The following is a 12,321-nucleotide window of genomic DNA, read 5'->3' on the forward strand; positions in this document are numbered from 1 at the left end:
GTATGGGCTGCTGCCGGGAAAGTTAACATTCCAGCCAGACCCAGTACACAGTCACAACAGATTTGTAATCCATGGAGCCTTTTCAGATCTCTTCCAACGTTTTTCTTTTGATTAAATCAATATATATATAAAAAAAAAGTAAGATACTGTACTTAAGATACTCTTGAGCCAGCTTTACTCTGAATATTTCAATTCTCTATTTGTATCTGACAACTAGCTGAGAAGTGCAAGCTGTAGCATGTAAAATACTGCAGAAATCTTGCAGTGGATTATCTCTGAGCTCTCAGTAACTGGACTAAGCAGAATGAGAATGAAGTTCTCAGTAGTCTAACAGTTCCATCAAATGCTGACGGGAGTCACAACAGCTTGTGCTTCATTGAACAAATAATTAAATACTTTATCCTTTGTTTTTATTTTGCTCGTTGACTTTGTGATGTGAGTGTTTTATTACTGGTATTGAGATGTAATATATACACTGGTTTGTCATTTATGCACTTGCATCCAAATTGAAGCTCTAGCCAAACAAATAATCAGTGGAAATGTGCCTGGTAGTGCAACTTTCTGAGTTACACGTTATTGTACCTTGGTGAGGAAATAATCAGTCCTGAGCATGAGAGAAGTTATTTGGTGACTAGCATATGGAAGGAGGCTTTTGAACGATGAAGATCAAGTCTTGTTTGACTTCCTTAAAAAAAAAAAAGTAAATAGTCCCTGCATCTTTGCATGCATGTTTTTAAGTAGATATAGTGCTTCAGGAACTGATTGAAAATATGTTTTCCCCTCTGTTTCCTGGAGCATTGTTCTGTCCCCTCTGGTGACTGAACAATTGATCTGCTTATGAAGTTATGAAGATAAACAAAACGAGTTAGCCAGCACTGGTCATTTCTGTTTCCTGCAAGGTATGTTCCCAGTGTCTGGGTAATGGTGCAGAACAAGAAGTGAAGTAGTTGCTTGCAGAGAGGGACAGCAAGTGCAGACATGCCGTGGTTCTTATGGAAAAAATCATCTTCACAAATAAAGCCTACAGCTGGCAAAGTGACACTGACAAGTTACAGTGCTTGTGTGAGAGAAGTCTCATCTGTCTAAAGCTGCAGCTTCTGTCTAAGATAGCTGGTTGCAGATAGAATAGGCATTTCTTGTTATTCCTCTATGGGGTTTCTGTAAATTCACTCCATCTCTGAAATTGATGCTCCAGTGATAAATACTCATTGCTGCCCACTCCTGACCACGCTTCATTGCCCAGGACTTTGTTTTGATCAGACTATAAAGTGTGATGGTTAGAAGCCAACTTCACCAGCTGGTGAATGTTCATGGGAGCCCGTGGCATATGTCACTGGGAGGCTGCTCTATGGGGTGTTAGGACTTGAACTGAAAGCAGCATGTAACGTCCCAGTGAAATTGGGCATCGATGTCTCTGCTGGTGGTACTGTTAAGATTGTTCTGCCTCTGCTGAAGCACAGGGAGAGATGCCTTTCTTTCCTAGCAGGACTCCACATCTTCCTTGGCTGGGACAATTGAAGCTGTCTTGTGTGCTCCACACAGTAAGTACTGACTTGCTGAGAAGCTGGGATTTTTAAATAATAGTAATAAAGCTGTAGGTTTGTATCTTACTAGCTACTCAAGTACTGGCTTTTTGTTTTTGTATGTATGTTTGTATGTAAGGAGAAAAAAGTTAGAAGCTGTATTTTTCTAACAGTGGCAGGGAGGTAGCTAAAGGGCTGGCTGCTCTGTGCAGCTGAGACTTTTTTTTTTTGAGTTTATGAATTTTACAGAAGCCAAGATGGGAACCTCAATGAGAGACAGAGCTGCCCGGTGCGTGTTCACTGCTCCATAATACACTCCAGCAAGTACAAAGAACCACTCCGTTTATTCTGAAATAAATCAGTACAAAATGTACAGAAAAAGCAGTACAAATTTACAAATATACATCATGTGTTTTTTTGCATTCTTCAATCATCAGGCTTTGTAGTCATCTAGTTTTAAAGTTCCCATTCACAATACTGTCTCCTCTCACCTTCATAACATTGCATCTGAATCCTGCAGTCCATATGGTTACATGATGGTTGGAGCTCTGTCCTTGAGCTCTTTGTCAACTACAATCACCAAATGACGTGTAAGTCCCATTACTCGACTGTTCCTCTAAATCCACCTGGCATCTCAGTAGCCCTTCTTCCCTGGCTCTCTCTCTTCCACATACCACCACACATTTAACATATTTTTCTAATCGTGAGAATTTGGCAGGTACAAGACAACAGTTGTAAGTATTAGCTGTTTAGCACTATGGGAAGGCTTGAGGTAAATTGCTAATGTAGTTGGTAATACTGCCATCTAAGTCAAAAGTGTTCATGTTATTGACAAAGACTGCATTAGAATTTAAAATGATTAAAAAAAATACGATCATTAAAAATTACTTTTAAAATAAATAAATAATAAATAGGAATAAATAAAGCTGTTTTAAAACCAGTGGATTCTTAACACTCAATCTGCCATTTAAAATAATTTATCTGCATGTTTGGCAGTTTTCAGTGAAGGCATTTCAAATATTCCAGTACAATAAATATCTTCAATAAATATACTATGTTCAGAGCTATTTTCCTCAAGTTTCATATGAAGCATTTAAAAGCAGCAAAAAGAGCAGTCTGGTTTTCATCACTTCAAAACTTGTTTAGATGGACGCTCTTGTAGGAATTGTCTTTCAGGCTGTTGAATAGCTCTTTGGTGCCGTTCTGCCACTGAAGAACGAGGTCCATAGGGGTTTTCCCTTCCTGGTTAAAATAAGCAGGGGAAGCCAGACTTAATTTCAGCCAGTGAATACTAAGTCCTTTATTCCTCCTGAGATATTCATACAGTGCATCTGTCTGATGTGAGAGCTTTCTGCACACACAGGGTCAGCTGTACTCTCATCTCAGATCTGGGTCCTTTGGCACTCCAGATCTAGTCCTGTTTCAGTGGCACTAGGCCATGTTAGCAAATACTGTGGCTAGCAGAGCATGCTGGTGTTTCTTTTGATCCAGTCTAAACTGATTGGGAGTACATTTAGGTGAAACCTCAATAAGCTACTCTTCTGTTTAATGGAGAATTCAGATAAGAGTTCGTGTTGGTTTAATTAGAGAGGTTATGAACCACATCTAAATAAAACAGGAGTAACTTCTATATGCAGACAAAGCCTGAGAGAGTAAGTATTTTGCCTTTGGGACTGTTTTTCCTCATTTTCATACTCTGGTGAAGAATAATGCCTAGAGTGGCCTTGCTTTGTCTTTGCTTGAGCAGAGAGAAGGGGCAGTGCAGATGGTTGCAGGGGCAGGTTTCTTCCTTGTCCCCTCCAGTTTTAATTGATTGCCAATCAAAAGCATTGATCCACGTTGTTAACGTGCACTGTCCCTGCTGCTGTTATTTTTTTTGGATTTGGGGGAGAATGTGGTCTGTTACATCTGGTATTTTGATGTGGTCACATCTGCTGCTGGTGAAGTGATTATCAGCAAAATCTCGGGTGTTTGTTCTTAAATGGAAGCCGATGCTGTGGGTGTAGCAGAAAGGAGCTCTCGCAGCCCCCCAGGGCTCTCATTGTCTCTGGTGGCTGGAGCCCAGGAGCTGTACAGACAGCAAGTGTCTGTATGCTTAGATTTCTTTAATATATGATCTGTGTAATTAAAATGTGGTGGTGTTTTTAGCTGCACCTGATGGGTTCTGGTTTTAGAGCAGGTAATGCTTTTTGTGCTGCTCCCTGACCTCCCCCAAGTTACACTTTCTCTATGTCAGCTCTGCTTTAATTAACTCTGCAGTGATCTAATTAAGTCTGTTCACAATAGTCTCTTCTGGCCTCAAAACCTGTGATACTGCTCCGAATGGGAAGCTTTGCTAAGCGTTTTGAATTACTTACGCAGTTCTTTATGGTCAGGTCCGCCCCATAGAGAATCAGCAGCCGGATCATTTTGTAGCGGTTCAGTCTGACAGCGTCATGCATCGGTGTGTCACCTTCCTAGGGGTGTAAGACACGGGTCAGAGTCCATCCTGCCATCAGTGCCATGGTCCCAACCCCACAGCACCACCAGGAATTTTTGCAGGGCTGTGGAGCTGTAAATGGGGCCAGGAGCTTGGTGCTGCAGGTAAGGAGGTGGTGGCACTTACTCTGTCTCTGGCATTAAGGTCTGCTTCACAGGCAATGAGGTGCTCTGCGCAGTCGTACTGGCCCGTCCTCACAGCGACGTGCAGAGGCGTGCTGAGCAGCTGAGGGGGGTTTGAGAAGGCAGTCAGTGGCACGGAGCAGTGAAGGGCTGATCACGAATGGCCGCCAAAAATGATCCCCTCAGGTAGGGATCAGCTTTCTCTCTCTAAAAAGCATCAGAGCCCCAGAAGAACATACCTTGTCTCTTGCATTTCTGTTTATTCCTTTGTCCAGTAAGAACTTTACAACTTCCAGGTTTCCTCCTCGGCAGGCCCAGTGCAGGGCTGTAGATTGAAGCTATGGCAGGAAAAATAAACGTAATTTAATTCACTGTATTACCAAAAAAATAAATAAGCAAACTTCATCACATTTCTAAATGAATTCAAAGTCATTTTTCTTGCAGTTTAACTTAAAGCATTTCTCTGCGATCATTGTTCCTGTTGTTTCTACTAGCAGCCTCTCTTGCTCAGCCCTTCACCTCCACGATACCAGCCTTTCCTTGCAGCTGGCTGCAGGGGAGCCACCATTTCCTCATCATGTCCTGCTCTGCTCACCACTCCTGCTCTTATGCTACCACCAGCACGGCTGCTGAAGCAAGGGGAAGCGAGGCTGGCCACTGCCAACTGGTTAGCAAGGGGCTAAGCAGAACTGGGCGTGGAGGATCAAATAAAAACAGCTGCAAAAGCTGTGGATGCTCAGCTGTTCCAGAGGAGCGGAGGCCTCTCCTGAGAGCAGAGTTCAAATCCTGGTGGAGATCGTACATGCTGTGCTGGGCCCTTGATAAACGCGTGGGACCATGGCATCTCCACCAGCTGCTCACAGCCCGGCCTGGTAGCCTGAGCTCAGCAGTCTTGCCATACTTTGGGCCTTACTGTTCTAGGCCATCTACTGGCCAATGTGCTCCTCCGCTTCCTGCAATTTCCAGCAACAGCTTTGGCAAAGCAAGGCAGACACCACCTCCTGAAACCTCTTCTCAGCAGTGTTATTTTAAGGATAAACTTAAAAGACACTCTAAGGCCTTTTAGTGCTCCTCTCTTGTGTGTTTCTTTTAGCAGTTATAAAAAAATGAGTAATTTTTCTGAAGTATAAGTCAATGGGCATACCATGTCTTTCAGTTCAAGCTGGGCGCCAGCTTCCACCAACTTTTTCACCACCTCTAGATGTCCTTCAGAGCATGCCCTGTGCAATGCAGTGCGCTTGAACTGTCAATTAAAACAGTGCAAAATCAGATATCGAATATGGAACAAAGATCTCTTAAACTTTTCTCTCTGCCTCCCTGGGATGATGGCAAATACATAGTTTATGCTGATTCATTTTCAAGAGCTAATACTTTTGAGACATGAAATCTACTAAATTTTAATAGCATCCTAATAGCAGAGGGCTGCCTACCTGGTATTTCAAAGAGTGTAAGGAATATCAGCAGTGTGACAATCAAATTTAAAATGATGCCTGTTGAGTTCCTCCTTCCAATGTGCTATGCTACATTTTGCAAATGCAGTTTATGCATTATGGAGTATGAGGGCACATGGCATCATTTTTTTTTAATTTTTTTTTTGTAGTTCTGAAGACAAATTTCTTGTCTGTTCATTAGTAGCATTGGAAGACCACCTGTTGCTGAAAATCAGGGTCTCCTAGTCACCAATAGCTTTCTTTGAAATAAATAAATAAATATATCTTCTGAAGTAATATTACTTTGGAGGTTCCCAGTGGCCCCTCTATCACTACAGAACAATATGTCAAACTCCCAGAATTTATTTACTTCTCCCCCACTGTTTTTTTCTCCTCATAAGTGTGGAAACTACAAAATCTAGTGGTAAAAGGTATTTTTGTTCTGTAATAATCTCTTTTATGTAGCAGGTGTGAAGTAAGAAGAGAAGAGTGTACCTCATCACAGACGTTTGGATCCCCTTTGTCCAACAAGTATTTTTCAATTACTGGCAACTTATTCTCCAAGGCAGCTCTAAAGAACATGGGTACATCCACTGGTCCTGTCTGATGAAGAGTAATACACAGGAGGTAAATATGAGTGGCACCAAGGGCCAGTGGTCCTTTCCCAGAGGAAGGTACCTTCCATCAGAACTTACAATAACTTCTGGTTTGGGTTCCTTTAAAACGGGAGCTTTCACCTTCTTGCATTTCTTCTTCTTCTTCAGCTGAATAATTTTTTCAAGGTCCTCCAAGCTTTCAAGTTTTGATCTCTCCTCTAGTTTTTTCTTCTTCAGCTGAAACAAAGGAGGGAAGCCAGAAAGTTGAGCTGAGGGTGAACACCTCTGTCCTTCAGAGTGGCAGGACAGTGGGTGCTATTGTTCAGCCAAATCCAGTTCACATTAGGTGAACTTTGAAATAAGTTGTCTTTTGTTGCTGGTGGTTTGTTTTTGTTGTTGTTCTTAACAGTTAGGGCTAATTGGAGTAAGTTTCTGAATTCTGCAGTGTGTATTCTTTTTTCATACACAATTGCACCTATTCCTAAAGGCTTTCTTCAGCTGTATGTTGTGGGATAGCATGAGCTTTTTGGTCCGTATTACACCAGGAGTCCAAGAAGTACTACAGTCCCTTCTGGCCCAAGAACTTAAGAAATTTCCCGCAGCTTAGGCTTGGAAGTCCCTGCAGTTTTAACTGATTTCCACCACATGTTTTGCTTTCAACCACTTCTCTCATGCAGCCACTGATTTATTATTACATAATCCTCTTTGATAAAAAAAAAAAATACCCTTAAGTGAAATGTAAGGTTTATGCCAATTTTAGCATTTCAGATGGTAAGTGTTACATTTTGGTAAACTACAGAGGATGTCCCCAGTGTCCTTGAAGGGACAGTTCAATAAATGCTTAAGACTACTTCAGGCCTGTATGTTAAGGCATTCCTGCATGAAGTGAGTATGGGGCACTGCTAACATCAAAGACCACCGTGTAGCCTTCACTGAAGGCCATGGGGTGTCCGTGGCTTTGGAAGAGTGACTAACAACCAAGGAGTACCTCATGACAAAGTCTATCCTGGGGTATCTGTAAGGGTAAATACGCTGGTGAGACCCTGCCATATTTTCTCAACTAAATTCTGATTTAAGTAAGTTATTTCCCCCTCCTCTTTTTTTCTGCATTTGGGGTTTGATCGTCAATGGCAAACACTCTGTTGGCTGGATAGACTGTGGAAATCAACAGCGAATCCAAAAGATTCTTAGGACATTGTGGTTGTTTTAGAAGAACGCAAAAAAAGATCTGTAGCAAGTAATGGTCCTGTAGTTGAAGGTGAAGGTCAGTAGTTGTATTAATTTTAATATTTTTGAGGCTCACCTTTCCACCTTTCTTTTCCAGAACAAAGTCTTGTTCTCCCTGCTAGTTAAACTTTTTAATTCCCAAATTACTTACATTTTAAAGCCAGTTAGTTGTTGATTCACCACCTACTGTAAAATGTTATAGCTACAGTATTTTTAGAAAAAAGCATCAGTTCTTAAGGCTATGGAGAGAATTGTCATGCTGCAGGAATACAAAATAATATTCTTTTGTAGAGCAATATCACTTTAATTTGTATTTTTTTTCCCACAAAATGTGCTAGTAAGCACAATGCAGACTTTTTGTAAAAACTGTATTTTTGTGACAGATGAGGCTCCTGGTTTCAGAAAGTGCCCTTACCTCTTCCCTGGCTTGGCTATTTTTGGTGGCAGCTGTTAGGTGTGCAGGCTGAAGGTGTCCTTCTGTCTGCATGCATTCCCCTCACCAGCAGCTGGCAGGCAGGGGTCGTGGGGAAGGGGAGGCCCCTGGGGTTACAGTCAGATTTTAGAGGGGGGGAGTCTGGGGGTCTGCCTCATGGAGACAGTGCCTGCATCCGTAGGCTGCAGGAGCCAGCAGACCTCTGCCTTCAGGAGGCTTCAGAGCAACCTCTTTTGGCAGTGGTCTCCTCGGGGTTGTTTATCTAGCCCACCATGCATGTATTTCTAATTTGGAAAGGGACAAAACTTCACGGGCAGCTGCAGAAAGCACACACAGGATGATAAAAGCCTAAGCAAAAGCCCAAGAGCCTACCTCTGCCTCTAACTTTTTCTCCTTCTGGTAAGCCAAATCTCCTCGGGTCAGTACGTGTTCAGAGACTGTCTTCAGGTCATCCTGCTTCTCTAATCTCACAGCAGCTTCATACTCTCCATTTTTAAAGTCCTCAGGGAGGAAGCTGCCAGTCTCCTTATCATCAGTTTTCTTCCCAGTCACCTGTAAAAGGAAATATAATGCAATATAAGTAGCAGTTTCGTGATGGCAGCAGCCACCCCCTGAGAAGCTGGATTAGCTAGGGGCTCATTACATGTCACTCCTGTCCTGCTCTAGGAGAGTGTGACAGACAGACTGCAGACCTCGCTCGGCCTGTGCCTGGACTGACTGTGTGTGTGTGTGAATAGCTAGGGCAAGCTCGCTTGCAGCCAGACCTTCCACGTCCACACAGCAACTCCCCAAGGGCATCTTCAGGGTTTGGGTCAAGATCCACGAGGCCGCCTCAGTGTAACTCTGTGCTTGACTGGCACCGAGCTGCTGCTGTACTGACAAAAGCCATTGAGCCAGGAAGAGCATCTTTTTTGTTCAGGATTTTCTTGCATTTTCACTTGCCAGCATGTGTCAGACCCCTCAGAAAGAGGCTCTGGTGGAAGGAGCCACCCCAACAGGCGCCAGCACCTTGTGAGTGCAGAGCAGGGGAACCGAGCAGCTAGAGTGGGAGGAGAGGCTTTCTCCCTTGGGACCTTACAGCTTAATTGAAACACATACAGTGCAGTTAAATTGGTCTGCTGAGTAATTTCAAGGCTGATCTTACCCATTGCTGTCAGAACCAAAGTCTCCACTTATAGCACTTAGCAAACAAGCACAAGGCAGTTCCTGTGCTGAAGCTGTGTGATGCTGCCCTCCAGCACAGCTTTGCATAGCTTTTTAAAATATTTTGGATGGTTGATTAAGTATGCTTAAAGAGATAACTTGTTAAACTTAGTGGAGTCTATGGTGTATTTTCAGAGTTGTTCAGTAGATGTATGTGCTCTGGACTGGCTTCCCATTCAATCACCCTTGTATAGCTGTGTTTGTTACAGAGTTTAACACTAGATAAATTCTTGGGGCCTTCCCAAAGATTTTAAGACAGCATTAACTAGTCAGGCTGTATGTGAATTTCATCTCAACACCTGGGAAAAAAAGGAATTCCTGTATAATGTCCCACTGCTTTCCTGGATTGTTCCTGGTTTCCCAGTTTGATCATTGTAAGTCTGAACTCTGCAGTACAAGGGTTCCATGATTTGTGGTCTGGTTTAGATATTATTTTTCAAAAGCTTATTACAAAATGAACAGCAGTGGGCATGATAGTGATGCCTAGTGCTGGTTTACAAGCGGAAGGAAAATGATTTGGTTTCCCTGCATTGCTACCTCCTCCCCACTCTTACTGGATTAGAATTAGTCAGAGTGATTGTAAACCTAAGAGCTTTAAAATTTATTTATTTATTTTTTTTAAACGAATCAAGGTCAAAGGAAAATACACAGCTAAATTTTAGTCATTCTGTACTTCCTGGTAAATTATGTTTTGATGCAAAATCCAAATGATTACGTAGCTATACGAGTGATGGGTCCCCTTATGAAGGAACAGTTAAAGTGAGAATATAACATGATAACATTTTATCTTATATACAGGTCTCATGCCTAGAGCAAAGCAGTGCTGGTAGCCTGCTCTGTCACCTCATTGCTCCACAAAGGTTGCCCCTCTCTGCCTGGTGTAATGAGAGTCTAGAAGGAAGCGTAATTATGAGTAAATGAAAGAAGATTGCACCTACCAGGTCTTCTACCTTCATCATCATCATGTCTGCCAGTGTTTGAAGGCTGTACTCCTCTATGGATGAAACTCCCAAGTGCTCAGGCAAGCTCTGCAGGGACCACCACGCCAGCTTAGCTTATATATCTTTGGGAGAACTGTGCTTGAATGAGATAATCTTCCAACCTGGGAATCCAAGTGTGCCCCGTGGACTTGCCAGCTGAGAGGTAGGCTCGCGCTCATTCCAGACATGTTAACTAGCCAGATCTGGTGTCGAGGCAGGGCGGGGGGGCGTCAGTTGGGCGAGGACGCTCGAGCCTCGCAGTCTAACCACACCGCGTATGTGCATCGGAATGAAATGTGAGCTCATCGCTCCTTTGGCAGTGACCACACGGCTCAGCAATGCGAGTCATCCTGTGTTCCCAGTGCCCACTAGGACAGCTGTCTGTTGATAGAGCATTATAACTTCATCTTATTTATTTATTTATTTATTTATTTTTTATTGACATTCAGATGACTGCAAGGGTAAGTGGCTTATGTACAACACCTGTAGTCATACCTTCCTGATAAGTGGATTATGACCCCCTAAGTCTCGGAAAGCCATTCTTTGCATTGCTATTTATTCTTGGATGGTAAACAGTTTTAGGGGAAAGGACTCTTCTCATCATGATGGCAGTTTTCTATATTTGTTGGAAGGAATTCTCTGAACGGATTACTAAACCAGAATGATGTCTCTGGTGCTAAAAGGGCCTATGACATGATAAGTTACAATCAGTGTAAGATCTCAAAACAGCAAGCTTTGCATTTTTCTGGGATGTTGTCAGTGGTCATAAGGAGAATAATGAATTATATCCTATTAGGCCAAATAAAACACAAAACCCAACAACAAGCAAAGAAAGCCTCACCTCTTTTCTCAGGTGATATTTTCATTTGAATATGAGAGAATAAGGGCACAAAGGTGATTGTTCATTTTTGGCTGTTAAGACAGGGTACAGACATAAACAGATGTGTGTTTGGGGAACAAGGAGTTAATGGAGTCCTTTAGGAGAAAAATAAAGGGGCAAGCTTTCCTTGTGTCATGAATCAAAATAGCCTGGAAGCAGGAGAATGAGCTGCAGCAGAAGGCAATTTTAAAAAAGGAAGATGCACTAATCTTTGCACTTGAAGAGTGTGGATAAACGCCAAGGAAATCAGTTCTGTCACTCTGCAACGCTCGGAACCTCTGTCTGGTGAGGTACAAGTCTGGCTGCTGGCACGCAAGTCACCTGGCTGAAATAAATACGAGCACTCAGGTGCTTCAAATATGAACAACATGTGCTTCACCAAATCAAGATCTAACTATCTTGGGTGTTGTTTATCTCATTATCATCATTAGCATGCTATGTTCATGACACTGACCTTTCAAGGTGTCTCTCCTCTGAACTATCTACCAGTAATCTGAGTACTTCCAAACTTGTCTTGTAGTGCCCATCATACCTATGCCCTCCCTTTCCCTGAAATGAAGCTGGATATCAGGTGGTTCCTTTACCACTCGGAATATATATGACATTACAGGATGAGCCCCAGAACTAAAATAGAGTATGTGCCAGCAAGAGAACCTTTCAGAACATATTTTTCCAAACCCAAGTAGAGCCAGGATATCATTCCGTGAGAGTGGTGTGTCCTGAATCACACTGCAGGGCTTTTTCTCACAGCAGTGCTGCTCCTGCTACATCTCTCTGTGATAAGAGGTAGCTCTGCTTGTCTTTTTCTTGTTTCCACATGTGCAGTAACAGGTTATCTCACTTTGCTTCATTCTGTGACTCTTATCTGGGGGATAGCCTTGAAATCCACAGCCCTAATAGGATGGCTGCAAAGATCGTTCCTTGTTTAGTGGAAACAGATCACAGCAGAGAACTGACATGGGAAGAGAGAGGTAGGGCTTGCTACAAGTTTTCCTGAAGAATAAAAACTGTAAGAAGCTACAAGCTACCTCAGGCCCTGTTATATTTGAATACTGCTTTTCTTTCTCCTTTAAAAACAAAACAAAACAAACAAACAACAACAACAACAACAACAAAAAACAAACACCAACCTGGTGTATATAAAACTGAGTCAGCAAAACCTGACCAAGAAGGTGTAAGTGGGTAAATCTTTCTCTGCAAATGGTAGGTGAATCCATACCCCACATGAGCTTTACAGGAAACCTTGGTGTTCTGAGGGGAAACACAAACCCACTTCTCGCATCATGAGTCTACCCTATGCTGCCAAAAGCCAATAATTAAAGCTTCCACTCCCTGCTGACTAAAGAGAACAACGAGGATTAAGAGTGAATCTTCCCTGAAGATCCTGAATTTCTGTGTAAAAAAATGGCACACACAAAACCACTTTGAATAAAGGCAGCAACCTAAAT

The 12,321-nt window shown here is 42.6% G+C and overlaps 1 protein-coding gene across 1 annotated transcript; it reads right to left on the reverse strand.

Moving 5' to 3' along the window:
* Window positions 1–1,848: 1,848 nt before the first annotated feature.
* Window positions 1,849–10,097, reverse strand: ANKRD1 (ankyrin repeat domain 1). The gene is made up of 9 exons (XM_084290284.1): window positions 9,952–10,097; window positions 8,183–8,362; window positions 6,250–6,387; window positions 6,050–6,157; window positions 5,269–5,367; window positions 4,364–4,462; window positions 4,129–4,227; window positions 3,881–3,979; window positions 1,849–2,765 (listed from the first exon to the last, which is right to left on the reverse strand). Exons 1-9 carry the CDS (start codon window positions 9,976–9,978, stop codon window positions 2,655–2,657), a joined length of 960 nt encoding a protein of 319 aa, XP_084146410.1. The 5' UTR covers window positions 9,979–10,097; the 3' UTR covers window positions 1,849–2,654.
* Window positions 10,098–12,321: the final 2,224 nt, after the last annotated feature.

This window comes from Netta rufina, assembly GCF_964035555.1.
Source record: "Netta rufina genome assembly, chromosome: 7".
Taxonomy (NCBI): Eukaryota; Metazoa; Chordata; class Aves; order Anseriformes; family Anatidae; genus Netta; species Netta rufina.